Raw genomic sequence first — 23,810 nt, 5'->3', positions numbered from 1 at the left:
CAATAGACACACTGAGCTGTCAGGGTGTTGGGACTTCCTTATCTGAGAGCGCAGCTTTCCAACCAACCCAGACTGCGTCTGTCTGTCTGTCTGCTTTGTCTTCATTGCCTCATCTAGCCTACTAGACAGGTTAAACCCCGAGGCTGTGTGGGGATGCCGTGATGAAGAGAGGCTTCAATACCAGTGTCGCTCTCATAGTAAAGGGGCGACATTTGTTTCAGGGTTTCATGCGTTCTGCAGTGATTGAACTCATTGTGTCGCTGAGGCAAATCTCAGCTCTGATCCTCCTGCCTTTGTCTCCCGAGTTCTTGGATTACAGATACGCACCATGCCTGGCTTCCTCTCTTGAAATGTTTCTGCGTGGTGTGCATGTGCGTGTGTGTGTATAGATGCGTATGCCGTGGTAGATGTGTGGAGATCAACGGGCAGCTTTGTGGAGCCGATTCTCTTCATCCACCTTTATGTGGTGTGCTGATTAAGTTTTGCTTTGTCGTTGTTTGTTTTTCCAAGACAAGGTTTCAAGGTTTCTCTGTGTAGCCTTGACTCCCCTGGAGCTTGCCTCTCCAGTGCTGGGATTAAAGGCCTGTGCCGCCACCACCGCCTTTTCTTTCTTTCTTTCTTTCTTTCTTTCTTTCTTTCTTTCTTTCTTTCTTTCTTTCTTTCTTTCTTTCTTTCTTTTTTTTGTTTGTTTGTTTTTGTTTTTCGAGACAGGGTTTCTCTGTGTAGCCCTGGCTGTCCTGGAACTCACTCTGTAGACCAGGCTGGCCTCAAACTCAGAAATCCGCCTGCCTCTGCCTCCCAAGTGCTGGGATTAAAGGCGTGCACCACCACTGCCCAGCTCATTTTATATTATTTTAGGTCTCTGCTTCATTTGTCCAAACCTGCATCAAACCAAGGCCTTGGAGGGAACGAATGCCAGTCCCGAGGGGTTTCCTGGAAGGTTTAATCACAGGAGGCACAGGTTGAGGAAATGAAGGGGCAGTGAAGTCTCACAACATGGGGAGCCTATAACATTCCAGGCCTGAAGGGGCAGAGGGAGGGGGAGATTCGTGGAGTAAGAGATGACCCAGAAAGAAGGGCGCAGGTGGAGCCAGAGCTTTTGGAGAGGAGCTGGGTGAGCCGCAGGGATTGAGGAGCATTGCCCCCCTCACCTCTGAAACTCTCTTCCTTCTCACAGCACCAGCAGGTGACCCGGAGCAGCCTGGCAGCTGTCATGACTCTGGTGAGCATCTGTGGAGTGTGCACGTGGTTGAGAGAACATGAGGAGTAGGGAACCTCTACCTCCACCCTGCCCCTGCCAGGCCTCCGGAAGCCATGGCACCCGCTGTGGAAAAAGGCTCTTGTTCACATTACCCAATGCCTTCCGGTTCCCACTGAGGCAAGGCCTTCCTTGGGACGAGGGCCACCTGTGCAGGTCCCAGGTCTAAAAGCCACAGATGGGCGCTTGCTTAATCTTAGGCGTCCTTAAACACACACACACACACACACACACACAGCCCTTGGCTGCCAATCTGGGAGGGGCAAGACAGGTAGTTGGGGAACTAAGAGCAAGCAGCCAAGTACCAGCAGGTTCCACGCGTAAACCTCCCAAACAGGAAAAAGCCATTTGAATTTTGTCCTATTTTCCTTCCTTCGTTCCTTCCTTTCTTTCGCTCAAGATACAGTTTCACTATATCTGACTGAGCTCTGACTGAGTTGTTACTCACTCCTTTTTTTCTTTCTCTTTCTTTCTTTCTTTTTTTTTTTTTTTTTTTTTTTTTTTGGTTTTTTTGATTTGGTTTTTTTGAGACAGGGTTTCTCTGTGTAGCCCTGGCTGTCCTGGAACTCACTCTGTAGACCAGGCTGGCCTTGAACTCAGAAATCCGCCTGCCTCCCAGAGTGCAGGGATTACAGGTGTGCGCCATCACCGCTCGGCTTTGACTGAGTTGTTACTCTGTACACCAGGCTGGCCTTGATCTCACAGATCTACCTGCCTCTGCCTCCCCTCTCCCCCCCCCCCCCTGGGATTAACGATGTATTCCACCCTTTTCAGACCATTAGAAATGTCAAAAACAAAATTTTGTTTTAGCAGATGCACTTTAAAAAGTTATGTAGTGGGTGTTTTGTGGGTGGACCCATGTGCTACATGACGCTCTGCGGAAGTCTGAGGACAGGTCTTGGGAGTTGGGTCTTTCCTTCCGCCACGTTGGTGCTAGGGATTGAACTCAAGTCAGCTTTGACAGCAAGCCCCTTTATCTACTGAGCCATCTAGACAGCCTCTGTAGTGATCTGAATACGAACAGCCCTCATCATAAGCTTATATATTTGAATGCTTGGTCAACAGGAAGTAGAATTGTTTGATAGGATTAGAGGGATTGGGAGGCGTGGCCTTGCTGGAGGAAGTGTATTTCTGGGGGTGGGCATTGATGTTTCAAAAGCCAGGTCAGTAGATACAGTCTCCTCACTCTTTCTGCCTATGACTCAGGATGTAGCTCTCAGCCCCTTCTCCAGCATCATGTCTGCCTGTGTGCTGCCATGCTCCCGACGTGATGATAACGGACCAAGCTCCGGAAACTGTAAAGAGGCCCTCAATTAAATACTTTCTCTTCTAAGTAGTGCTGGGATTAAAGGCATGCGCCACCACTGCCCAGAGAAACAGCGTTTCTCTATGTAGCCCTGGCTGTCCTGGAACTCATTCTGTAGACCAGACTGGTCCTGAACTCACAGAGATGTGCCTGCCTCTGCCTCCCAAGTGCTGGGATTAAAGGTGTGTGTTGTGTGTAATTATTAACAATCCATGCTAATGCCGGCTATGCTCCAGTAACTCGGTCTCCCCTCCCCCATCGGGAGCAGCAAGCCTCTCGGTCTTCCGTTTCCCCATGGTTGGCTTGCCTCTGAACTGCTGGTATCTTCCCAGCCATCCGCCCCTGAGGCTAGCCCAGTAAAACCAAAACTCCAGAGGCTTGTAATTTATCAGTCGGACTTATATCAGTAAATTCTCAACCCCCATAATGCCCACACAAAGAACTCAAAACTCAATTGATAGAAACACAAGCTGCACTCCTAGATTGGACAAATTGTCCTACGTTACTCTATTGCTCTTCTATGATATTCATAACTACCGGTGGCTATTTCAAGTCACATGGATACGGCTCATCCTCTTCCTCCATCTTTCTGGGTCTTTCTCCCCGTCTGTCCCCTGTTCTCTCTTTCTGAAACTCTCAGCCCCGCCTTCCTTTTTCATTGCCCAATCACAGCCTTAGACTTCACTTGACCTCGCCTGCATACAGCCTGCAATCTATAGGTATGTGCTACCACCACCTGGCAAGCGAGCCATCTCTTGAGCAACTCTTGGCAGACTAGGTGGAGGACAGTGTATTAAGAGCCAGAATTTGGGGGCTGGAGAGATAGCTCAGCGGTTAAGAGCACTGACTGCTTTTCTAGAGGTCCTGAGTTCAAATACCACCAACCACATGGTGGCTCACAACCATCTGTAAAGTGATCTGACGCCCTCTTCTGGTATGTCTGAAGACAGCTACAGCGTACTTAATACTAATGATAATCTTTGGGCTGGAGCCAGTGGGGTTAGAGTGAGCAGGGCCGGAGCGAGCAGAGGTCCTGAGTTCAAGTCCTAGCAACCACATAATAGCTCACAAACATTTGTACATCTACAGTGTTCTCATATACATAAAATAAATAAATAAATAAATCTTTAAAAAAGCAGCAGCAGCTCCCTCGAGGATTTCAGATGCCCCTACCCCAGGTTGCTCGGTAGCACAGCTGACAGTATCTTTCCCCAGGCTTTGAGAAGGATACCCACTTGGCCCAAGTGGACATGGACAGTTGTCCTCAGAGAGGCCATCTCTGTAAACTCCCTGCCCCTGGAGTCACATGCCTTGAGCAGCACAGCTCAAGGCCCTGTGGATAAAAGCTGGGGAGCCTTCTGTGTTACTTGGGGGCCTCCTGTGGGATCAGCTCTTCCCGTGTGCTTGAGCTAGCTTCTGTCTGGCTAGGAACATGTGCAGACCTTGATCAAATTCTAGCTTTTCCCTGGGCTCCTGTCCCATCTGTCAGATAGCTGGGTTGAACACAGAGATCTGTTTCCAGCCTTTTGCTGCTGCTGCCACCACCACCTCAGGACCTGCCTGCCCCCTCTCTCCTGTGCTCTCTTCTGGGCTCTCCCCATGTCTTCCCCGGTGCAGAGTTTGGGGAATGGCTGTGAGCATCCAAGCTGAGCAAATATGTCAGGGCCTACAGGAAGCAGGGAGGGCACAGCTATTTTTATCCTAGCTTGAAGGATTTTCACAGCTGTTTCTGTTGTGTGTGCTCAAGCTGGCCAACAGCACAGGCTACTGGAGTGGTATAGGTCCCTGTGGGCAAGATAGATAGGAGAGGCACCCAAACCTTAAACAAATCCCTCCTGGCCATGCAGGACGCCTTCCACCATGAAGGGACCACAGATTTTAGAGCAGTTTTAGAGCAGCTAAGTGTGGCCTCCTTTGGCTTCCATTTCTAGCAGTCAGAGGAAGGCTTATGCCACCCTGAGCCTGATCACATGCTCAGGGAAAGTCAGAAGTACTTAGCTGGGGGAGGGGGACGGAGGTGACATGGGGGAAGGGAACAAGGAGGGGATGTGTACTTGCCTTGTTCACACAGAATGCTGGCCCTAAATGGGACAGTGGTGGAGTATGCCTTTAGTCTCAGCAGTGCTCTTAACCATTGAACCATCTCTCCAGCCCTGGTTTCTTTTTCCTTGTCTTGTCTCCTGTCTCTCCCTATCTCCCTCTCCTTTTCCTCTCCCTCCTTGACAAGGATAAAACCAAAGGACTCACTTGGAGGTGTTACGCTGCGCCTTCAGACTGATTTCATCTTTTTGATTTGAGACAGGGCCTTGCTGTGCAGTCCTAGTTGACCACCAACTCACAATTCTCCTGCCTCAGACTCAGAGCAACTGAGACTACCATGACACCTCACCCAGCTCCATGTTGACTTCAGCCCCCTGCTCTCCCCTCTTTCTTGAACAAACCAAGCTGAGTGTCTCCCCGCCACCCATTCCCATGGCTGGCTTCAGGACTCAACGTGCATATTGCACCCCCCCCACCCCTGTAGTCATTATGTCACTCTGCCTCTGCCTCCCAGGCAAATGGGACAGGAGGGGTCCCCTCCCAGTCACCGATGTTACATTTTCCTACATCACCGGCTCTCACCGGTTAGAAACAGCTTCTTAAAATTGTTGTGGGTTTATCTTGTGATACCACTAGACAGACTGCAGGCAGACTGGGACCACATGCTGTCTGTGCTCACAGCCCTAGAAAGAGGCTAATGTGCCAGAGAAAGTACTCCTAAACAGTCTTTTATTGAGGTGGATGTCATTATTAATCCCATGTTAGAGCCTCGAGCTCTGGGACTCAGTAGTCAAACTAAGCACTCTGAGGAGACAAAGCCAGGATCTGAACCCAGGTCTGACCAGTTCCAGGGTTCCGGCCTTCCCTGATAGAACCCATTCGCCTGTCCTTCTCTTATCAGCTGGCCGTTCTAAGCCACCTGTGCAATCACAGGTTGGAGGAGGCCCGGGGTCCTTCCCTCAGTTCCCGCTCCTTAATCTACAGTGGTTGGTATGTGACCTTGGGCCTTGAAAAAGCTGGTGTTCTGCCACCTGTTGGGAGAACACCCCACTGTGGGAGTGGAGCCTGGCGCCAGCCCCTCCACCTGCCTCCGGCACTATATTAGAGCCCCGGCTCCACAGCCCTTTCCTATCACCCTGAAGTTCACCATGCTCCGACTGCTGGGTTCCCTCCTGCTTGTGGCCCTCGGTAAGCCCTCAGCGTGTCCCATGTCTCCTTGCAGCCTTGTCAGCCTGGGAGCCCCTGAAATATGACTGACCCTCACTCCTTGCCCCCTGGGTGACACCTCATGCCTGTTTCCACAGAAGGTCTCAGCTTCAACTAGGATGGGACTGTAGGGCCTTGAGCTTGGTTCTGGGCCGGGCTGGGCCGGGGGAGGCGGGCAGGCTGCGGATGACCCAGCTCAGAAAGGTTGGGAGTCTGAAGGGCGAGGCTTCTCTAGGGGGACAATGGACAGCCAGCCTCCTGGCTTGCAGTTTAGGCTCTATGGTTTGATGGCTCCGACTTGAATTTTCAGTCTTCTGTGACACAGCCCACAAAGCTTCCCTTGGCGGGCCATATGGTAACTGATGGCCTTTACAGAGTGTCTGCTATGTCAGGCGGCAGGTGGGGTGGGCTGGTGGTGCTGATGGTGGTGCTTTTCTTTCTTTGTTTCTCTTTCTTTCTTTCTTTCTTTCTTTTTCTTTTTCTTTTTCTATTTCTATTTCTATTTTTATTTTATTTTTGGTTTTTTTGGATTTGTTTTTTTCGAGACAGGGTTTCTCTGTATAGTCCTGGCTGTCCTGGTACTCACTCTATAGACCAGGCTGGCGTCGAATTCAGAAATCCACCTGCCTCTGCCTCCCAGAGTGCTGGGATTGCAGGCGTGTGCCACCACTGCGGCGGTGGTGTTTTTCTTATATGACCGCAGGTAACTCAACACAGTTTGGAGTCAATGGGGAAACTGAGCTTGGGAGTAAAGCAAGCTCATCTGAGCAAGTGGTCAAGTTTCACTTTATACCCAGGCTGCCTCACTCATATATATATTGCATATTGCATCCCCCTCCCCTGTAGTCAACTCATAATCCTCCTGCCTCAGACTCAGAGCAGCTGAGATTACCATGACACCTCACCCAGCTGCACGTTGACTCCAGCCCCGCCCCACCCCGTGCCCCTTTTTCTTGAGCAAGCCAAGCCTGAGCTGAGTGTCTCCCCGCCACCCATCCCCATGGCTTCAGGACTCACGTGCCATATATATATCTTATAACATGTCTTCTATTATACCCCAGCCTGCCTTTCCTTGAATTCCTGGCAATCCCACTGCCTCCCTCTCTCAAGTACAGGGATTACAAGCATGAGCTAGCATGTCACTTTTAGCTGTCATTAAAAAAAAGTTTTATTACATTTATTTATTTGTTGGGGACTGTGTGTGTTGTGGAGCTCATGTGGAGAGCAGAGGACAACTTGCAGGAGTCAGTTCCGTCTTTCAGGATCCAGGGGTAAAACTCAGGTCGTTAGCCTGGGTGATGTCTCGCCAGCCCCATTTTGTTTGGGGGGAAAAGATTTCACTCTGTTAGTCCAGGCTTCTCTCAGTCCTTGAGCTAAAGAAGACCCTGCCCTCCTCTGACTCTGGGAAGTCCTGCTGTAGGGATTTTTTTTGTTTTTTGTTTTTGTTGTTGTTGTTTGATTTGGTTTTGTTGATACAGGGTTTCTCTGTATAGCCCTGCCTGTCCTGGAACTCACTCTGTACACCAGGCTGGCCTCGAACTCAGAAATCTGCCTGCCTTTGCCTCCCAGAGTGCTGGGATTACAGGCGTGCACCACCACCACCCTGCTAGGCCTGCTGTAGGTTAAATGCATAAATACTAATTCATACATGGCTAGTGAAGTCTAGAGAGCGGAAGGGCTCACCTGTGATCACAAAACTCGTTCCTTTGCTTTCTCTCCTTCTCCTCTCCCTCCTTTTCTACAACCTTCTCTTCCTCTCTTTATCCTACTTCTCTTCCTCCTTTTCTTCCTCTCCCTCCTCCTCTTCTTCTTCTTCCTCCTCCTCTTCCCCTTTGTTTTCTTTTTAGACAGGATCTCTCTATGTAGCATTGGCTGATCTGGAATTCACCATGTAGATCAAACTGGCTTTGAATTTATAGAATTCAGCTTGCCTCTGACTCCAAGTGCTGGGATTAAAGGCGTGCACCACCATGCTTAACCCCCACCCCCAACCCTTCCCTCCTTTTCCTTCTGAGGATACTCTGCCTGACTGGCTTCTCTAATGCCGCCTCTAGCCTCAGGCTGTGGCCAGCCTTCCTACAACCCCTCCAGCCGAGTAGTCAACGGTGAGGATGCTGTTCCCTACAGCTGGCCCTGGCAGGTAAGAGTGACAGCGACTGCCCCCACATCCACTGTGGGCTCTGAACCCCAGGTCTGGTGACATGGCATCCTGCCTTGACCCTACCAGCTCCTCTTCACTCCCTACTTTGACTTCAAAAGGTCCAAAACTCTTGGACAGAGGCATTTCTTGGACATTATAACTGTTCCATCTGTAATCTTGGCTGGGATGTGAAAGTGGAATCTGGGGAAAGGCTGGTGTTTAAGAGATTGGCTTAATAGCAGTGGAATTGTGGGAGCTGTATTTAGAGGGAAGAGTTTGTTTCTAAACTCCTTGGGTTCTACAAAAGGGTCAAAGTTCTGGGAGCTGTAAAAGGGTTAGGAAGTTCATAGGAGTCCATGGAGAGATGTTCAGAAGGCTAGAGTTCCTGTCTAACAGTAGTCACAAACCATAAGGCAGACAGTTGTTACATCCTTGTAATCCTAGCACTCAGTAGAGGCAGAAGGATCAGGAGTTCAAAGTCAGCCTCAGCTATCCAGCAAGTTCGGGGCCACCCTGGCTTCTATGAGACCTTGTCTCAAGAACTGAACCCAGGCCCGGAGAGAGGTCAGCGGTGAAGAGTGCTTGCTGATCTTCCAGAGGACCTGAGTTCAGCTCCTAGTCTGGCAGCTTATGACTCCCTGTACAGCATCTCCAGGGGATCTAGTCTCTGAGGGCACCTGAAGACACATGACACACATCCAGTCAGAGAAACACACATGCACATAAGTAAACGTTCTTTATTGTTTGTTTGATTGGTTGGTTTGCTTTTTGGAGACAGGGTTTCTGTGTGAAGCCTTGGGTGTCCTGGAACTTGCTCTATAGAGCAGACTGACCTCGAACTTGCCTGCCTCTGCCTCCTGAGTGCTGGGACCAAAGGTGTGTGCAACCACCTCCAGACTGTCTTTCTTTCTTTCTTTTTTCTTTCTTTTCTTCTTTCTTTTTTCTTTCCTTCTTTCCTTCTTTCCTTCTTTCCTTCTTTCCTTCTTTCCTTCCTTCCTTCCTTCCTTCCTTCCTTCCTTCCTTCCTTCCTTCCTTCTTTCTTTCTCTGAGACAGTCTCATGTAACCTTAGCTAGTCTTGAACCACAGTCTTTCTGCCTACTTTCCTGATGCTGGAATCCCAGGTATAGACTACTGTGCACAGTTGTAAGAGAGCTTTTGAAAGTCAGAATGTGGGCTGGAGAGATGGCTCCGTGGTTAAGGGTACTGACTGCTCTTCCAAAGATTCTGAGTTCAAATCCCAGCAACCACATGGTGGCTCACAACCATCCTTAACAAGATCTGACTCCTTCTGGAGCATCTGAAGACAGCTACAGTGTACTTGCATATAAAATAAGTAAATCTTTTAAATGAAACAAAGAAAGAATGTGTAGGGAGGAGAATGCAGAGGCCTCAATGTGAGGCATGTTTGAAAGATCTAGGGTTCAGGAGAATGGGAGACCTGATAGGACAGGGGTCTAGGGGAGCCCTCAGGAAACACAAGGTTTGTGGATGCCTCAGAGGGCAGAGAATGTTGAGGACCCCAGAGACAGCATAAAGCCTGTGGTGGAAGGCCTTGTCAAATCAAACTATGATGCTTGTGGGAAAGTGACAGAGTCCCCTGAGGAGCTGCATAGTTTGTGCACTGGATATTTCAAAGGGCATCATTTTCCCATGTGAATAGCACCTTTTGGAGCTGTACAGCGCATAGCCTATGAAGCCACTGGTGGCAGCCCATGGTGTTGGGTCTAGGCCACTCAAGCTCTTTCCTTCTTGGCCACCAGATCTCCCTTCAGTATGAGAAGGATGGGAGCTTCCACCACACCTGTGGTGGCACCCTCATTACCCCTGACTGGGTTATGACTGCAGGCCACTGCATCTCGTAAGTTCCATCCCCGCATCTGTCCCTGCCCCACCCACCACCCCTGCATGTGTCCTGGGCAGCTGGGACAATAGAAGAGGAGCGAGGTTGGCTGCCGGCTCCCACTGACCTCCACTCCTTTGCAGGACTTCACGCACCTACCAGGTGGTACTGGGTGAGTATGACCGTGGTGTGGAGGAGGGCCCAGAGCAGGTGATCCCTGTCAACCCTGGAGACCTCTTTGTGCACCCCAAGTGGAACTCCGCGTGTGTGAGCTGTGGGTGAGTGAAGCTTTGGGTGTGGAGTTGGGGGTTCGATTCTGTAAAACACCAAGCAGTTTGAGAGCTCACTGCTGGGGTCAGCTGGCTAAGCCCAGGTCGCACAGGCTGTGGGTGACTGCAGTAACTAAAGAGTGGTGGCGTAAGGCTCTGGCCCAGCTTGGCCAGAATCCCAGGATGAGTGGAGAGCTTTATCAGACCCCAGTGAAGTGATCTGAGTGGCAGGTAGGCAGTTGAGATGGAGAGTAGTGGTATCTACAGCGTGGTACCCAGGTAACAACATCCTCCTCCAGGGAGCTGTCAGAAGCGTGGGTTCTCAGACATCAGCCTAGACCATTGCATTGGGAAGCACTGGGGTAGGATGAGGGCAACTGTGACCCTGAGCCTTCCAGATGACATAGCTGGATCATTAGGACCACACAAATGACCAAGGTCAGCAGGGGTAAGGCAGGTGTGAGGCTTCACAGAGCTGTTCCACCTTACGAATGGATTTGGAAAAGAGGTGTGGTAATGTGGCGCCTTTAATTTCAGCACAGGGAGGCTGAAACAGGTGGAGCGCTGTGAGTTCCAGGCCAGCCTAGTTAACATAGGCTAGCCAGGGCTACACAGCGAGACGGTCACACAGACAAAGCAAAACAAATGACTTAGGAAGCGCCAGAGTGTAGCTCGATTATGCAGCATTTGTCTAGCATGTGCAAAGCACTAAGTTCAAGCCCCAGCACCACAGAACCAACCAGCAAATAGACTCAGAATTCAAGGAGCAGTGGATTCCCCAGAGCTGAAAGTCCCTGGAGCAAAGGAGATAGGTGCTTGCTAGTGGACCAGATCTCATGGGACTCTCCCTTCCCCGCCCCCAGCAATGACATCGCTCTGGTCAAGCTCTCAAGAAGTGCCCAGCTGGGAGACACAGTCCAGCTTGCCTGCCTCCCTCCTGCTGGGGAAATCTTACCCAATGGAGCCCCGTGTTACATCAGCGGCTGGGGCCGCCTCTACAGTACGTGCTGATCACAGAGACAGTGTCTGGGACAAGTGGGGTAGAGGGTCACAGCAGAAACCATCTTTATACTGCCCCTGAATTCTTCTCCAGCTCCCTCCCACCTACCCCCAATCCTCCCAAATACAATAGATCATTTTGGGGTGTGGCCCAGGGCCACAGAAATCACAGCGCAAACAAGACCCCAATGGTGCCCACCAGGCTGATAGAGTCTTGATGGTATCCCATGCAATGCTCTCTGTCTTCCCAGCCAATGGGCCTCTGCCAGACAAGCTGCAGCAGGCCCTGCTGCCTGTGGTGGATCATGAACACTGCTCCAAGTGGGACTGGTGGGGCTTCTCTGTGAAGAATACCATGGTGTGCGCCGGTGGCGATATCCAGTCTGGCTGCAACGTGAGTAGCTCACATCTGCCCGGGTAGCACATGTGGGGGGCCCTGAAGACCCTCCACCACATGCCCTGAGGTGGAAAGACCTACTTGGTTTGCCTCATGCAGTCTCCCGGCCATGTGGGGTAGAGAGAAACTCAGAGGCGGCATCAGGAGCCTGGGTTCTAGCCTGGCTTCCACCTGGCTTGATGGCCCCAGTTCCCTCTTTTTTTTGCTACTGATTTTTGAGATAGGGTCTCACAATGTAGACTTGACTGGCCTGAGATCACTCTATAGTCTAAGCTGGTCTTAAACTCATAGCAATGAACCTGCTTCCCAAGTTCTGGGATGAAGGGTGTGCACCAGCACACTGGACCAGTCATGGTTTTGGGACTCTGGTATAGCACAGTCTGGGCTTCAAACTCACGATGTAGCCAAGAATTCCCTTGAGTTTCTGATCCTCCTGTCTCCATCTGAGTGATGGTCTCACAGCATTACTACCACATCCAGTAATGATGCAGTAATAGGCGTGGGATTCACAGCTCTGTGCATGATAAGCAAACACTTAGCAATTGAGCTATATCGCCAGCCCATGTCAGCTGTGGCTTTGAAGGGATAGTGAAACATTCAGAATGCTCTTGTTGTGTATAAGTACATGCTTATCATCCTAACCTGAAATCCCAGCGCTGTTGGAGGCTGAGGCAGGAGGATTGCAAGTTCAAGATCAGCCCGGGCTATACAGTATCTCAATTAAAAACAAACAAAGCATTAGATGTGGTACGTAACAATAATGATAGGCACCATCTCTGGAGAGCTGCCTCTGCTGGGAGCTGTGTTGAAGTCCTACATTGTCTCATTAACCCTGGGTTTCAACTTCCATAATGCTGTGACCCTTTAATCCAGTGCCTCATGTTGTTGTGACCCCCAACCATAAAATTATTTCGTTGTTACTTCATAACTGTGATTTTGCTGCTGTTATAAACTGTAGTGTAAATAGCTGATATGCAGGATATCTGATATGTGACCCCCAAAGGGGTCCTGACCCTCAGATCAAGAACCAGTGCCTTGTGGTTTTGTAAGTGGGTTTTCTCTTGCAAACTGGTACCCAGAGAGATGAAGCAGTGTGAATGTTTATCGATATCATTGAAGTCAGAGTTGGCTCCTATCCTCAGACACACCTCAGCCCCAACATTTGTGGCCATTGCAGGGTGACTCTGGAGGACCCCTCAACTGTCCCACTGAGAATGGCACCTGGCAGGTCCACGGTGTGACCAGCTTCGTTTCCTCATTGGGCTGCAACACCCTGAAGAAGCCCACGGTGTTCACCCGTGTCTCAGCCTTCAATGACTGGATTGAGGAGGTGAGGCTGCGAAGGAGACGGAAGCCTGCCAGGGACTTTCAGGAGGAGAATCTGTAGACCCTGAGGAGCCCTGAGGCTCATGGGGCCAAGGGAGGGATCTTTGGGGACATTCTAGAGAGTTCAGGAATGTTTTGTGTGGCTGCACTTCCAGAATCTAATAGGTATTGAGAAGTGTCCCCTGACCCAGGTCCTTCCTAGACAAGGGGGACAGAGAGTATGTCAGACAATGGATAGACAGACAGATAGCCTGTCGGCAGACAGATGAGAGGCAGACACTAGAGGGAAGGATGCTGAGAACCATGGTGTGGGTTCTTGTGGTCAGGGAGGGTGCAGAGGACACAGGAGGTCCAAGACAATGGCTGATCTTCCTGACAGGAATACCGGCTGGGATTTGTAGATTCTCTGTGCTAAGAATCTTAGCTAATAGTTCATCTGGAATACCCATGAAGCCATGGTGTACGCCTTTAAACCTAGCACTTGGGAGGCAGAGGCAGACCCATACCCATCTCTGAGTTCAAAACTAGCCTGGTCTACAGAGCAAGTTCCAGGACAGCCAGGGCTACACAAAGAAACCTTGTCTCAGAAAACAAAACAAGAACAAAACAAACAAAATACCCATGAGGCAGCTGCTATTATTACCTCTCTTAAGGAGACGAGGAAACTAAGGCTCAGAGAGGTCAAGTCACTCCCCCAGAGACACACAGTATCCAGTGACAGAGCGAGGTCTTTTGCCTAGTCCCTCCAGGTCCTGCAGGCCCAAGGCTTGTGATCTTAATTAATTATTCTGTTCTTTTCCAACCTTCTGCCTTTTTTTTTTTTTTTAGATCATTGCCAACAACTAGATCCAAGGCTCGGCTGGCAACATGGACCCCAGGTCCTCTAAAGAATAAAGACCTTTCTGAAAGTCCCAAATTGATGCTCTCTGCCTTCATTGACAGAACTCTTGTGCTCTGACCAGTTTGTGAAATCTTAGGTCTGAAATGTGGAGGTGGGGCCAGAGACAGCCCCTCCACTCAGGAGGAGAGAATGAGCCTCTGAAAGGGGGTGGGTGGGGCTGCAATGGGGTGACCACCATACAAGGACATAGGGCTTCCAACACAGAAAGTGACAGCCTGTCAGGAAACCCAGAGATGTTGTCACATTAATAGTCACACATAGGACTGTGAATATAGTCAGTGGTAGTAGATAGTCACATAGAAACTGGTGGCTTCTCAGTGTAGCCATAGAAATAAGAAGTCTACAGAAAAATCTAGTCTTGTCGGGAATCATGGGAAAAGAGGAAAGACTAAGTATTTTCTATCTGTGGAGGGGACCAGAGGAAGAGGGCTGTGGTCATTCATTCATTCAACAAACATTTACTCCTTGCTCCAGAGGAGGCCTCAGAGTAACCCTGATAAGAGACTTGCCTTGTGTCAGGTTCATAACTGGGCACACAAGGAGGTGAGACAGCCTCTCAGGAGGGTGCTGGCTGCACTGAGAGGACAATGACCCTTCTGAACCGCAGACATCCGTCTCTGTCTTTCTAGTGTTAAGATTACAAGTGTGTACTACCACACCCAGCTTTTTCTGTGGTCACCAGGGATTGAACTCAGAACCTCATGCATGTATGCCAAACACTTCACCAACTGAACATCTAATCTGCATCAATTTCGATTTTAAAAAAAATGCATTGATAGATGAGGTAGAGTGGCCCAGAACCTATAATGATACTGTGTGGGGAGGCTAAGACAGGAGGATCAGAAGATTAAGGCCAGCCTGGGCTACACAGTAAGACTGTCTCAAAATCAACCAAAGATACAAATAAACAACAACAACAACAACACATTGCTAAACAATAAAAGACAGTAAATAATTTTGTTGCTGTTGTTTGTTTTTTGGTTTTTCAGACAGTATTTCTCTGAGTAGCCTTGATTGTCCTGGAACTCGCTGTGTAGACCAGACTGGCCCTGATGTCAGAGATCTTCCTGTCTCTGCCTCCCAAGTGCTGGGATTAAAGGTATGTGCCACCACCGAATGGCAATAATTTAAAAAAAAAAAAAAAAGTCCATTCAACTTGTTTGTTGGCTGTGTCACTCTCTGCATTGTAGCCTCCTGATGGCTGCTGGTCTGTGATGAATGCCTTAGACAAAAGTTATTTTTCCCCCTGACTTGCTGATGAGCCAGGCCAACTTTCTAGGGTCACAAGAAATGCTCGGAAGGGTGTCCTTGGATGTATCTCCAGAGGCACATGTGTGCGAACTCCCTAGGCTGTATTCCCAGAACTGAAGTTCCCTGGTGGGCCAGCGTTTGTCAGCTCTGCCAATGACCTAATTCTCCAAGATGACTGTGTCAACAATATTTCTCACATCTTCCCACCCCCGTTTCTCCTCTTCCCATCCACTACCCCCGCGCATGGCAAATGGCCCTACAGTTTTCTTCTAAAGTCATTCCTGAGATCTCAAGCCTCCCCCATAAAACCCTCTTCCAGCTCCGTAAGGAAAAAAGAAAAATCCAAAAACTGATCTGGCAAAGGCCTGAGTCAGAAGGCAGCAGGACTGGGGGCCGGGGGGGGGGGGGCGGCAGGGTGAAGCTGAGGACGACGTTCAGAACCAGGTCAGAGTGGCTTTAGTCAGTTTTACCGAGTCACGCCACATCGCCTGACAGAATGCATCCACAGGTGTTGCCAAAGCTGACCCTCCTCCACCCAGTGGACAGGGGAGAGCCCTTGGATAACACCCCCAAACGACTTCAAAATAAAGGCCAGGGAGACATCTGATGCCGCAGTTGGCAGAGGTCCCTGGGGCGGCCCCAGGGACCTCCACCCAGCTCCCAGGGAGGCCGGGCGCAGCTAAGACACACTACTTCTCACCACACACTGGCAGCAGCCAGTCAGGAAATTGTCTACATTTCAAGTGGATCAAATCAACAATTTGACTTGATCAACAATTCTGTCTTCTTGGTCTTCTTCCTCCCCCAGTCTTAACAATTCAAATCTCTTAAGAGTTGGAAGCAATGATAACTTGTTTTTAATGAGTCAAGATTAGCACATCAACCCTTTTTCTTTTCTGCTTCTATTTTGTAAATCATTAAAAGCTGACAATTTGCCTTTCAAAGAAAAATGTGGCATCGATACTTCTTTTCCTTTTAGACATGGCTCAGGGTGGTAATGCTTGCTAATCCACAGCTGAGGATGGGAAGTTAACCTTCATATTAAGATCGTCCAACTCAACAATTTCATCCTTTCGATCATAAAGGAGATGCAGAGGTTTGAATGGAAATGGCCCCCACAGAATCCTATATTTGAATGCTTGATCCCCAGTTAGTGTAACTGTTTGGGAAAGACTAGGCGGTGTGACCTTGTAGGATGAGGTGTATCACTGGGGATTTGGGCTTTGAGGTATTACAAGCCCACCTCTCTCTTCTCTCTTCTCTCACCCCCTCCCTCTTTCTCTCAATGACCCCGCCTGCTGCCCATGGATAAGGAGATAAAGCTCCCAGCTGCTGCTCCAACATCACGCTCGTCTGCTTCCCACCATGATGATCATAGACTAAAAATTGTAAGCAGGCCCCCAGTCAAACGCCTTCCTTTTGTAAGCCGCCTTAGTCGTGGTGTCCCCTCACTGTAATAGAATAGTAACTAAACTGGATCCAACAATTCTAATACCTCTCCCAAAACCCCCAGAATAGTAGCATTGGCCATGTTTTAGAGTCTTTTGCTTTAAGAGATTTTCATTTTTTCTTTTTTGTTTTCTTTTAAGAAATTACTTATGTGAGTACACTGTAGCTGTCTTCAGACACACCAGAAGAGGGCATTAGATCCCATTACAGATGGTCGTGAGCCACCATGTGGTTGCTGGGAATTGAACTCAGGACCTCTGGAAGTGCAGTCTGTGCTCTTGACCTCTGAGCTGTGTCTCCAGCTCTGATTTTCTTTCTTTTTTTTTTTTTTTAACTCTCCCCCTTTGTTTCTTCTCTTCCACGACTTCTGTTCTTTTGCTGGCCCTGTCCATTTCTCTGTATTTAGAACTTTTGTATCTAATTAGATTTAATGGGCACAAGCATCTACTGACATTGTGTAACACATACAGCGGGAGAGAGGAAGAGAGCCTGCACTTGGTGGGTCCCACCAGTAGGGCTTGTAACTTGCCTCAAAGCCCCAAATGCCAGCAAAGTTTTCAGGGTTCAAGCCTAGATGCTGCAAGGAGGCTCACCACTGGTCCCCAATTCAGCAGCTAAATAAGAGTGAAAAGCAGAGAAATTTAATGTTGGCATTTAGTCTAGGCTCCGCCCACAGTTACCTGGCAACAGCCAGGTGTGCCTGACTCACTGTAAAAGGGGCTGCTAGCCCCCTCTCTCTCTTGCTTTCTTGCTCTTGCTCCGTCCCCTTGCTCCTGCTCCCCCTCTCTCCCCATTCCCTTCCCCCTTCTCTCTCAGTGCTCATGGCCGGCCTCTATGCCTCTACTCTGTCTCTTTGCCTTTCTCTGTCTCTACTCTCTCAACTCCCTTCCGCATGCCCTGAATAAACTTTATTCTATTTATTCTATGTATTCTATTTATTCTATTCATTCTATATTTTTGTGTGGCTGGTCCCTCAGGGGGAAGGGATGCCTCAGCATGGGCCCACAGAGGCACCCCATCCCCCCAGACCTGACTGCACATCCAGCAAACATATTTCTTCTCTATCTTTTTATAAAACACAACCTTTAATACAGCCACATTGGGAAAACGAACAAGGAACACGATGAAGTCCAGTGATCATTCCACACCAAATCTATCTCTGAGTTCTGACAGGCAGCTTAGAGATAGGAATAACTATGTAGTCCTTGTCACGGGGGCCTTACCTGTCTTGTCTCAGCTTCAGCCTTTCTGCAGTGTAGTCTGACAAGCTGCCACAACTGTGTCAAATCTCCCTCTGGGAGAAACATCCTTCCTCTGGCTGGCACAAGGCCTTTTCCTTCTTCAAGCAGGATGCTATTGTAGGTTTCCCTGGTGCTATTTATATTTTGATGTTAATTGAACCTTCTCCCCATTCTGACTGGTCCAATGAAGGCTAGAACCCATGATTGGGCAGGGGAAGGGAAAGGTGGGACTGGACATCTGAGAGAGGAAGAAAGGAGGACGAGGAGGTGGAAGATGGAGCAGGACCACGTGGCCTGGAAAAGCTGCAAGTAGCAAGGGATCTCATAGCTGTGGAATAAATTAATGTAGTGATATATCTGCCCAATCTAGGCATACAGCTTATAAATATAACTGGCTGTGTGCTTTTTATACAGGCTTTTGGGGTAAGAAATTACTGCAACAGCTCGCTCTCAGGGACACTGCAATTCTTTGGGGACCGTTGCTTCACTCCTCTGATAGCCAGAGGGAGGGGCACGGATGTCTCTCTTTAAAACTTGTCCCTTCTGCCAGGATGGTTACACAACAGTCACTGTGATGCAGGGCTCAGGGAGCAGGGGCCACAAGGGGGCAAGGTCACTAAGCTTTGCCACAGAGGCTTTGCTCTGCTTCCAGATGCTGGGGTGATGGTGAGATTCCCATCCACGGTGATTTTGTCAAGTCTTCCTTTGGAGCATAGCTTGGTGTCAGTGGGCTTGTCCAGTCACCAAGGCTCCGTGGCCCAGTCCCCAGCACTACAAAAGAAAGAGAAGAGAAAAACCCTTCCGATAACAAAGACACAGGCAGTGCTGAGAACCCTTGTTTTCCAAATGTGTCAAAAACTTTGCTGTGTGACACCACAGCCTTGAGGTCAGAACAGCCTCTTCTTGTCAGTGTGTCGGCGCCAGATCCCACAGAGAAGCAGCCTAGATTCTCAACCCAGGTGCAAAGTGTCAGAAAAGGCTTTTGTGTGTGTGTGTGTTTGTTAAACACAACAGTCTATATTTATCTTAACAGTATCCAAGGGAACAGAATCATGAGTCTAATATTTGGCTCAAGCCGGATTTTTTTTGTTTGCTTGCTTTTGTTTTTCGAAACAGGGTTTCTCTGTGTAGCCCTGGCTGTCCTGGAACTCACTCTGTAGACCAGGCTGGCCTTGAACTCAGAAATCTGCCTGCCTCTGCCTCCCAAGTGCTGGAATTAAAGGCGTGCGCCACCACTGCTTGGCTTCAAGTTGAATGTTAACCTCTTTCATACAGCTAGGTTTGCTGAGGCCCAACCAGCACTGCATGCTTTGAATTTCTCAGTCCCACTCAGACCCAAACCCTATGAGAACCCCATTTTTCCCTTTGGCCTTACCAGTTTATTCTGTGCCGCTGACTGCACCAGGCAACCGACTTTAATTTTGTTCAAGCACAGCTCTGTTCCTGGTGGTCCCAGACTTCAAGCCCTCTCTTCCCCTTGCCTCAGTGATTTTTGCAAGTTGACCCACAGCCCATCCTTGAGTTCTAAGTGTTGGGGGCGGAACAAGGCCTGATATCACAGGCCCATCATCCCAGCTGAGTACCTGTCAATGATATGTCAGACACTGGGGCAGAAGAGCATGACTCAGACCCGATGGAGCACACAGTCCAACGGTGTGGGGTGAGCACCACATGTTCAAAGCCAGCCTGGAAAAACTTTGTGAAACTTTATCTCAGTGGATAAAGGTGTTTGCCTCTGTGATCGTTTGTACCTGCTTGGTCCAGGGAGCGGCACGATTAGGTGTGGCCTTGTTGGAGTGACGCAGTGTGTCACTGTGGGCGTGGGCTTTTTTTTTTTTTTTTTTTTTTTGGTCTTTTGAGACAGGGTTTCTCTGTGTAGCCCTGGCGGTCCTGGAACTCACTCTGTAGACCAGGCTTGACTCAAACTCAGGAATCCACCTGCCTCTGCCTCCCAAGTGCTGGAATTAAAGGCGTGTGCCTGGGAGGCATGGGCTTTAAGACCCTCATCCTAGCTGCCTTGGAGGTAGTATTCTGCTAGAAGCCTTCAGATGAAGATGTAGAACTCTCAGCTCCTCCTGCACCATGCCTGCCTGGATGCTGCCATACTCTTGCCTTGATGATAATGGACTGAACCTCTGAACCTGTAAGCCAGCCCCAATTAAATGTTGTCCTCATAAGAGTTGCCTTGGTCATGGTTTCTGTTCACAGTAAAACCCTAAGACAACCACCAAGCTTAATGACCAGAGTTCCATTTTCAGGCTCTCAAGGTAAAAAGGGAGAATAGACTTCTGCAAGTTGTCTTCTGACCTCACAAGGGCACTGTGGCACAGGACTGTGTGAGTGCACACAACTGTGGCACAGGACTGTGTGTGCACACAGACAAAATAGATAAATGTAGCTTTAAAAAGAAGGCAAAGAAAGAGAATGAGAGAGAGAGCAGGGAGCAGCACAGCAGTACGGCACCTGCACGCATGAAGCTAGCTCTAAATTCAATCGTAATAACATCGGTGACACACACGCCTGATGGAGACAGGACGGGCAGGATCCCTGATTTCCTGGACCCTTTCTAGGAGGATGAATGAGATAAAAATGAAGATGCATTCTTTCTTCGCTCACTCTCTCTTTAAAGATATTTTTAGATGAGCTGGAGAGATGGCTCAGAGGTTAAAAGCACTGTCTGCTTGACCAGAGGTCCTGAGTTCAAATCCCAGCAGCCACATGGTGGCTCACGACCATCTATAGAGTGACATGATGCCCTCTTCTGGCATAGAGGTGTGCATGCAGATAGAGCACTCAAATACATAAAATATATACATAAATCTTAAAAAAAAAAAGACATGGGTATATATATACTCAGTATAGTACCAGAGGGGATGCAGAAGGTGTTGGTTTCCTTGGAAATGGAATAAGAGATGGGTGTGAGCCACCATATGGGTACTGGTAATCAAACCCACATCCTCTGCAAGAGCAGCAAGTGCTTTTTGCCCCTGAGCCATCTCTTTAGATCTTTCTTCTTTTTTTAATTACAAGGATATGAGCGGGGCAGTGCTGGCACATGCCTGTAATCCCAGCACTCTGGGAGGCAAAGGCAGGTGGATTTCTGAGTTGGAGGCCAGCCTGGTCTACAGAGTTGAGTTCCAGGACAGCCAGGGCTACACAGAGAAACTCTGTCTTGAAAAAAAGAAAACAAAACAAAACAAAGGCTGGCCTCAAACTCAGAAATCCGCCTGTCTCTGCCTCCCAAGTGCTGGGATTAAAGGCGTGTGCCATCACTGTCCAGCTAGAATATACTTCTATGTAGAAATGGACTTCCTGTACCTAGTGCCCTGCCAAGTCCTAATTACCATGCTCCCTCCTCCCACCTTCATCATTTCAGCCATCTATATAGTTGGCCTACGTGGCATTATCTCATGGACCCACTGTGGCATAGGTGGTCCATCATGAACTAAAACCTCCCCAGGTGGCTGGTGCCCGTCATTAGGATGTAAAGGGACAGCGCACTAGCACTCCTGGGCAGATGGGAATGGTGAGGGTTGCATGGGGGATGCTACATTTGAGCTGGAACCCAGAACAGAGAGTCTCTGGAGAAGACAGTAGACAGGAGAGTGGAGCTCAGTTCTCAGTGTAAATCCTACTGTGAGAGGCAGTCATTCTGCTTGGAGCCTCAAAATCTGTACTTTCACATAAATGTCTAAACCTACGAAACAGGCCTGCTCTTTAATACAAAGTGTGTCTCTCCTGGGTAACCCTCACAGTCTGCTGAGGCAGTCCAGAGAAAGTGCTAGAAGACTAGGGTCTAATCTACCCTCCCACTGTGCAGGCAGGGAAACCTGACCGAGTGTAGCAGGAGGTGGAAACATGATTGTAGAGGTGAGTGGGAAGGGTTCTCAGTTGTTCCCATAGATAGAACAGGGCCAGAGTGAAGAGTCTTAGTCCTTTTCCCCATTCACACCCTCACCCCTGTTTCTCTGTGTAGCCCGGGATGTCCTGGAACTCACCCTGTACACCAGCCTATCTCTGCCTCCCTAGTGCTGAGCCACCACCTCTCAGCTGAGGTATTTTCTTAATAACTGATATAGAAGGTCCTAGCCCACTGTGGTAGATTAGCGCTAGCCCTAGGAAGGTGGTCCTGGGCTATATAAGAAAGTTGGCTGAGGGGCCGGGGAGATGGTTCAGAGGGTAAGAGCTGCCCTTCCTGATGATCTGGCCTAGATTCTCAACACTCACATGGCGTATCACAATGTCTTTAAGTTCAGTTCCATGGGATTCACTGCGCGTCTTCTGGCCTCCATGGATATCAGGCATGCACGTGGTGTGCAGATATACAGCTGGTAAATAATCGTACACATGACATTTAAAAACAAACAAACAAACTACTGTTGGAAAAGAATATTCGTGGAGCCGCACAAAGAAATACTTAACAAGGAAGTAACTCTGCAAAACAGTTTATTTTGCCAGGACCTAAACCAGGCTAGTAAACACACCGGGGCACCAAGTTCGTTTAGCTTTTATTCTAAGGTAGGTGGTGAAGGAAAGGGCTGAATGGTCGGCCGCTCTGGATCATCGCACTCTGGGGATGCAGGAGTGCTTTCTCACAAAGTTTTACTAGTGGATGAGGAAAGGGGATGAAAATATCTGAATTCTTTTGTATGAAGGTTTTATAAGGTGTTATAGATTCGCGGAGTATTGTGGGCTAGTCATCTTTGAATAAAAAAAAAAAAGCAAAAGAAAAGAAAAGCAAAACAAAACCCCCACACTAGTAAGCAGCGTTCCTCCTCACCGGATTCCGCTCCGAGCTCCCGCCCTGGTTTTCTTGGGTGGTGTGGCTGTAACGTGTTAACTGTAACGAACTCTTTTCTCTCCAAACTGCTTCGGATCACAGTGTTTATCACAGCAAAAGAAAGCAACGTAGGACACTGGGCTTGTCCAGTAGACCGCGCCAAGCCTCAACCGGAGTGACCCCACCCAAGGTGGAACAACACACTACCCCTTTCTGTCTTTGAGTGGCATCGGAAGTTCCAGGGTGTGGCCTCGGAGACTCTAGGAATACCTGCTCATCTCTTCTCTTTTTACCACTGAGTCAACGGGCGGGGCAGAGGAAGAGGCAGCCCTCCTCCCGGGCGACAGAAGCCACTCGGGCTCGAACCGAGCTCGGCCGGGTGGCAAGAGACGAGTTAGAACCATAGACTAGCCTAACAAGGTTGAGGTCTAGAGCGACGCTGCCACTAATCTAGTCCCTCAAACAACTTCCGCTTCCGGCAAAAAACCGGAAGTCCCGCGTTTGCGAGCTGGCGTCCCTTTTTCCAGACTTAGTAGCGGGAAGTGGTCTTGGGCTCTTGGCCCGAGTCAACTCGGACTACGACGTGGCCCCAGCGGAGGTAGATGCTCAGCTCCTTCCTTCCGTCTGCCTTCTCCGAGTACTGGCTTGGGCGAGGACCGTGTTTTATATATGCTGCTCGGTGCCTGGCTCCGCCTTAACCTCCCCGGGCGGGAAGTCCATTTCCGCTCCTCCTGGGCGGCTCCCGGCCTCACGCTGGGCGCCTTTTGCCGAATTGAAGCCTTGAGCAGGTCTCTGCTCCCCTATTGCATGTCCGTTAAGTGTGGATGACCCTGTCTGAGGGCGATCAGAACGCGGCGGATAGCAGGGCGTGGTGCACTTCTGTCATCTCACCTCTCGAGGGGCAGAGGCAGGAGAATTGCTGCAAGTTAGAGACCAGTTTGAGTTACGTAGCGAGTTCCAGGCCAGCCAAAGCTATTTAGAAGGAGCCTGTCTTCAAAACACCATAAAAAAAAAAAAAGCCAAAATAAGTAAATTATAACTCTGGGTTAACGAAAGAATTGGGTTGGCTTCTAAATTCAACAACTGCTAATGTGGACAACGGGGCTTGCAGTTGTGTTATGAGCTGAGGTTGAGGATAATATCAGGGAGGGTGGAGAAAACGTGCTCAGTGCAGTGGAACAGGAAAAAAAAAGAAAACAAAAAAGTTGTTGAACATTTATCTGGGGAGAAAAGCTTTGTGCTGGGCGAGTGGTTTCCAGAAACTGATAGCGCTTATTAGGCAGTCCAGTTGTGGAGCTGATCTGTCTCTCAGAAGTAACCTTGGAAACTAACTCCCTAACAACTTAAAATTATTTCTAGATGCCAGTCTTGTGAAGATTCTGGGTACCATAAAAGGGTGCTTTCCT

The 23,810-nt window shown here is 49.2% G+C and overlaps 1 protein-coding gene and 1 long non-coding RNA gene across 2 annotated transcripts; one reads left to right on the top strand and one right to left on the bottom strand.

Annotated features, from left to right (window-relative positions):
* The first annotated feature begins 5,677 nt into the window (after nucleotides 1-5,677).
* Nucleotides 5,678-13,698, top strand: Cela3b (chymotrypsin like elastase 3B). The gene is made up of 8 exons (XM_052177804.1): nucleotides 5,678-5,792; nucleotides 7,865-7,950; nucleotides 9,712-9,809; nucleotides 9,935-10,069; nucleotides 10,924-11,060; nucleotides 11,311-11,453; nucleotides 12,634-12,786; nucleotides 13,611-13,698. The coding sequence occupies exons 1-8, from the start codon at nucleotides 5,753-5,755 to the stop codon at nucleotides 13,626-13,628; spliced, it is 810 nt and encodes a 269-aa protein (XP_052033764.1). The 5' UTR covers nucleotides 5,678-5,752; the 3' UTR covers nucleotides 13,629-13,698.
* A 3,547-nt stretch (nucleotides 13,699-17,245) lies between these two features.
* On the bottom strand, nucleotides 17,246-23,355 carry LOC127681500 (uncharacterized). Its single transcript, XR_007977127.1, has 3 exons — nucleotides 22,405-23,355; nucleotides 21,852-21,952; nucleotides 17,246-18,395 (listed from the first exon to the last, which is right to left on the bottom strand). It is a non-coding gene; the product is annotated as an uncharacterized LOC127681500 (long non-coding RNA).
* Between the last annotated feature and the right edge of the window lie 455 nt (nucleotides 23,356-23,810).

The sequence above is a fragment of the Apodemus sylvaticus genome, chromosome 3 (genome assembly GCF_947179515.1).
Source record: "Apodemus sylvaticus chromosome 3, mApoSyl1.1, whole genome shotgun sequence".
NCBI classification, from domain to species: domain Eukaryota; kingdom Metazoa; phylum Chordata; class Mammalia; order Rodentia; family Muridae; genus Apodemus; species Apodemus sylvaticus.
The sequence above is the reverse complement of the archived record's forward strand: the minus strand, read 5'-3'. Positions and strand labels throughout refer to the sequence as shown.